Raw genomic sequence first — 5691 nt, forward strand, 5'->3', positions numbered from 1 at the left:
CCCGACGTACCCGACGTTTACACAAGACGTGCCCTGTTCTCCCTGTGCAGGAAACTTGTGGGGCACCTTCCAGTATGCGGATGGGTTCGTGCGGCAACAGGTGTCATAAAAAGGAGGGCAAATGCGGTCACCAAAGGCTGGGACGATGAGATAACCGACGAACTATTGGTCTGAATGTTAAAGGAGACCATCGCTAGTGTGAAAAAGAATGACCCCGCCACAGGGGACTGGTGCGTGCAGGGAGACGAACTGAGCGTGTGGGTGGACGCAAGTTCTCTAGCGATCGGTGAAGTTTTGGAGAAAGATGGGGCCGTAGTTGAGGATGCCTGCTGGCTGCGACCGGTGAATGATGCTGCCCATTGAGAGACGCTCAAGGGTACAAAAATAGGAGTTGTCCCAGTCGTGAAGGATTTCTCCTCCACCGAAAGAAAACAAGAAATGGAAGTGCGGCATCCGAAGAACAGAGGCTGCACTTTGATCCTGACCAAAAGGCCAAGAGTAGCGGTGAACCCGTGGAAAAAGAAAAGGAAAAAAAAGGCAGCTGTAAACGACGAAAGGAAGAGAAAGAAAGACAGAGAAAAAAGATAAGATCATAGCTTATGGTGGGAGAACGTGATGACGTTAAATTGGCCATGACAGCCCATGGGTGGTGAGGATACCAATGAAATTCCGATGTACAAAGCAAACAGTGTCGACCAACAGCTGGGCGATAAGTGACCCTATTGAAAAGACACGTGGCCTTTGTGGAATCGGATTCAGCTGTTTTTATGTCCTCTCAAAAATAATTAAGTTGGGCATCTCTGTTTTTACGACCTGTCAAGTTCCATTAGAGAACACCCGAATGCCAACAGAGAAAGAAAGACAGCTCCTTTTTTGGGTATAGGCCGCCTGGCGAAGATTTGATGGACAGTGATCCCTTAATTCTGATTGGCCAACGACCTGAAACGGGAAGAGACCCAGTCCACGCCCCCACAATATAAGCAGCGAGCCTTGAGAGATTGACAGTCAGAGTTAGAGAGAGAGCTTTGCTTCCTTGGGTCCGACGAACGAAGATTCCCCCATCGATTGACCCTGTCACGTAGATAATTGAGTTTTCTGTCGGAGAGAGAAGAGGAAACCTCGCAGTTAGCAAGTGGCCAGTCCCTAACTGAACAGCTAGCTGCGATTGTACTGTTGTCGAAATACAAGGAAGTTTGTACAAAAGGAAACGCTTGTTGACTTGGTCCTTTCAATTGTTTTGCATGACAAGTCTGTTTCAGGAAACCGGCCGTTGACATCATCGCCGAGAAAACACCAGAACCGACAACCGGGGTCATTCCACCACTGGACGACGCGCGGGTGACGTAAGTGTCACACCCATATCAACCTGGCAGAACTCGACGCTGTAATAAAGGGCATTAACCTGGCACTTCAATGGGAAGTGAAGAAACTGCGTGTGCACACTGACTCACTTTGCGTGCACCACTGGGTGTCGGACACACTCACGAGCAAGGCCAGGGCACGCACCAAGGCAGCCAGCGAAATGCTGATAAGACGGAGGCTGGAGACTGTGAAAAAACTGGTGACGGAGTACAACTTGTCCGTAGACGTAGTGCTCGTCACCTCGGACTACAACCTCGCCGACAAGCTCACTCGGGTACCACGGAGATGGTATGAGGCTATGAAGAAAGAAGCTAAGCCATTGCCTCTGTGTTCTGCCTCCGTCGAGGAGGACGAAATCAGGAAGATACATCACGACAGTGGGCACCCCGGAGTACAACGGACCTACTACTTTGTGAAGTTGGCTAGACCATCAATACCAAAAAGCGCAGTAAGAGCAGTGGTCAGGGAGTGCCAAACGTGCCAGTCCATTGACCCCGCCCCAGCCAGATGGCGGAAAGGACAGCTGGGAGTAGACGCGACTTGGAGTCGGTTGGGTATGGATATAACCCACTACGGCAGCCAACACTTCCTCACGCTGATAGACTGCGGGCCAACGAGGTTCGCGATTTGGCACCAATTAGCGAGGCAGGATTCCACCAGTGTCATCCACGAATTGGAATCCATATTCTACGAAAGGGGGCCGCCTGAGGAGATCCTCACGGATAACGACACGGCGTTCTGCAGCAGGGAATTTAGGCATTTTATGGACAACTGGGGGATCCGCCTTCGACACCGATGCGCGTATGTGCCGAGCGGCAACGGCATAGCGGAGCGGTGCCACCGAACCGTGAAGAGGATTGCGGCCAGGAAGAAGTGTACGATCGCGGAGGCGGTTTACAGATACAACACAACGCCTAAGGACGCCGTGACTGGCGGCAGTGCGCCCGCTGATGCGATTCATCACTACCACGTGTGCGTCAAGGACGTTGAAGTGTGTCTACCCGACCAACGAGAACCCCAGGGGACGTACCAAGTGGGAGACACCGTCTGGATGAAGCCACCCGGCGGCCGGTGCACCAGCAGCTTTTGGAGGGGGCGGGTCACCGGCGTCATCAGTGAACAGGCCATACTAGTCGATGATACTCCGCGCCACGTAAGGGATGTCCGGCCCGCTCTAAGCGCTGACCAATCGGCGAGCAGTGGAAGTAGCGAGTCATCCGACGATGAGCGATGGATCCAACCCGTGCCCCACGAACCTGGTGACTCAACTGCGAGCAGTGGAAGGAGCGAGTCATCCGACGATGAGCGATGGATCCAACCTGTGCCCCACGAACCTGATGACTCAACTGCGAGCTCTAATGCTGATGCTGATGCTTCCGATGACACTTCTGAGAACTCCGATGAGGAAGTCCCGGCAATACCCCTCCGCAGGAGTGCTCGAATCAAACGGCCACGTCCGCCGTGTCACGTATGTGATCTGGAGACCAGGGGGGAGTGTGAGACTAACCGTAGCCCTCGGCGCAAGAGGGTCCGTGTGTGCCTGGCGTGTGGGGTGGTGGCTGATCCTGTGGTCAGGGCAGCGGACGAAAGAGTTTCAAGATGGCGCCTGCCTACTTTTATTAGAGACAGAATCTCGCAGGATCGCGCGAGATCTCGCGGGGATGCAAATTAGCTAGGCCATCTTGAGGAATAAAAATCGGTCCATTGGAGGTGCGAGGCAGTCGGGTTCTGACGTTCGTGGCGATCAGTACAGTGACCGTTGGGTTCCGTTTCTATTCGTGCAGTCAGCTGAGCTTTGTTAGTTACTTTCGCGCCGTGGCTGTCATTGGTTGTTGGTTCGCTGTGTGTTGCTGTGGTTCTTCAGTGAAACACTTCGTCGCCCACGACGAGACTCCCCGTCTCCTACACAAGATACTCATACAGTCGCCATCGACGATACAAACAGCGACAGCGCGTTCAAAATCGAAGAAGAAAACAATAACAAAAAAACTTTAAAATGGGTTTCCCGTGTCTCACTTCTAAAAAAAAAAGAAAAAGCTAACAAAAAAAAGAAGAAAAAATACTGAAGAATTTTATTTTAAAAACCCCCGGAAAAACAAACAAAAAAACAAACAAAAAAAAAAGAAAGCGAAAAACATTTTGTTTACAAATAGTTTGTTTTTCTTTACACGCTCATCAACCACGGGCAGACGACATTTCGCCTTACATTTTCATAACTGAAGAGACCAGCTACTACATCCTTCAATGCAACAATATATATATATATATATATATATATATATATATATATATATATATATATATATATATATAAACAAAAAAAAACTGAAGAACTTCGTTCCAAAAATATTTATTTATTTTTTTTTAATGGCCAACTACACTGTAAGTACAGTATTCACTTCATTTTTCACACACACACACACACACACACACACACACACACACACACACATACACACACTTCTTAAATCTTTCCTTTCCCAATCCATACTATTGCTATTATTTATTTTTATCTTACTTCTGACTTATTTTCCTTTGTTTTTCTATCTCTCATTCGTGTCTCTGAAGAAATTTTTTTTCACTTTTCGACTTTTGATTTTTTGGTCTGTTCATTTTACTTATTAATCTAATGTCTACCACCTTGCCTGCATATGCGGGTGACGTCCGAGTTTGGTTCGCTCAGCTCGAGTTGTATTTTTCAGCAAACGACGTTAAAGAGCATCGGCAATTGCTGATATTATTTAGTGCATTCTCTGCGTCGTTGACGCCAGTGGTCAAAGACTTGATCACTAACACCCCTCCTAATTCCACATACGACTCAATAAAATGGGAGTTCCTGCTCCAGACGTCAGTGGCAGCAGAAAAACACTTCCAAACGTTAGTTCACGACGAGCTCTTGGGAGACTGTTTGCTTAGTGAGCTACTCCGGCGAATGAGAGAGTTAGCTGAAGATGTCCCCACTGACAGTGCCCTTATAAAACAGCTTTTCTTTTCGAGGCTGCCGACACAGATGAAAGCCATTTTAGCTCCTATGTTGGAAAAAACTCTGTCGACTTTGTAGCAGCATCGGCAGATAAAGTTATGGACTTTACCAAGGGTCCTACCACCGCAGCTATCCCCCAGACTTCAGCTGAAGTCTCTACGCTCTCAGCCAAAGTTAGGGACACAAGTCAAGAAGCCACTTCCTTGGCTATACTTGACGCTCTCAAGCGGCTTATCAGAGAGGTGAGGAAGCTGAGTGTGGCTAGATCACAATCACCCAGACACCGCTACAAGAGCCATTCGCTATCACCACATCACCGCCGTCACTCTAGCAAGTCAGGACTATGCTTTTATCATAGTCGTTTTGGCAAGGACGCACGATGCTGTACAATGCCCTGTTCGTATTTGAACCAGGGAAACGATCGTCTGGAGAACTGAGCACGGCACATTCTCCACAGACCTCCCACAACCGTGCCTATTTTATCACTGACTCCTTATCCCAAGCGCATTGCTTGGTTGATACAGGAGCAGCTTGCAGCATTTGGCCACTGAAACTCCTCACTGAGAAGCTGCCATTTTCACCCATCACGCTGCAAGCGGTAAATCACTCATCTATTCCCACGTATGGTCAAATTTCTCGTTCCCTTGACTTGGAATTACGTAGAGACTTTACGTGGGTTTTTATGATAGCTGATTTGCCCTATCCCATTATAGGCCCAGACTTTCTGCATCACTTCAACCTATTAGTTGACATACGCAGACAACAACTGATAGATGCTAATACGGAACTTTCCGTCACAGGTTCAAAATCGAACTTCACATCTATCGGCCCTGTATTTTTCATCGCTTCTGCCGATGATCCATATCATACATTATTAAACTCCTATCCGCAGTTAACTAACTTGAATTTTGTTGTGAGTGAACCACCTCACTCAACAGCTCACCATATTGAGACCACAGGTGCTCTTGTATTCTCACGACCTCGACGCCTCTCTGCTGACAAACTTTAAGCAGCGAAGGCAGAGTTCAACCATATGCTGCAACTGGGAATCATACGCCCCTCATATAGTCCATGGGCTTCCCCTTTGCATATGGTCCCGAAACATTCCGGAGATTGGCGTCCGATAGGGATTACCGATGATTGAATGCCACTATGGTACCCAATCGTTACCCAATCCCACACATACAGGACTTTGCTTCTTCACTGCACGGTTGTAATACCTTCTCCAAACTAGATTTGGTTAAAGCATACCATCAGATTCCAATGAATCCAGCTGACATCCCGAAAACTGCTGTAAGAACTCCGTTTGGAGTGTTTTAATTTTTAACTATGCCTTTTGGTTTGCG

At 48.1% G+C, this 5691-nt stretch overlaps 1 protein-coding gene across 1 annotated transcript; it reads left to right on the forward strand.

Moving 5' to 3' along the window:
• The first annotated feature begins 4724 nt into the window (after positions 1 to 4724).
• LOC145283974 (uncharacterized) lies at positions 4725 to 5354 on the forward strand. The gene has a single exon (XM_080133073.1). It carries the CDS (start codon positions 4725 to 4727, stop codon positions 5352 to 5354), a length of 630 nt encoding a protein of 209 aa, XP_079989199.1.
• The last annotated feature ends 337 nt before the right edge of the window (positions 5355 to 5691 follow it).

Source organism: Euprymna scolopes, chromosome 8 (assembly GCF_053919585.1).
Source record: "Euprymna scolopes isolate OS-2025 chromosome 8, ASM5391958v1, whole genome shotgun sequence".
Taxonomy (NCBI): Eukaryota; Metazoa; Mollusca; class Cephalopoda; order Sepiida; family Sepiolidae; genus Euprymna; species Euprymna scolopes.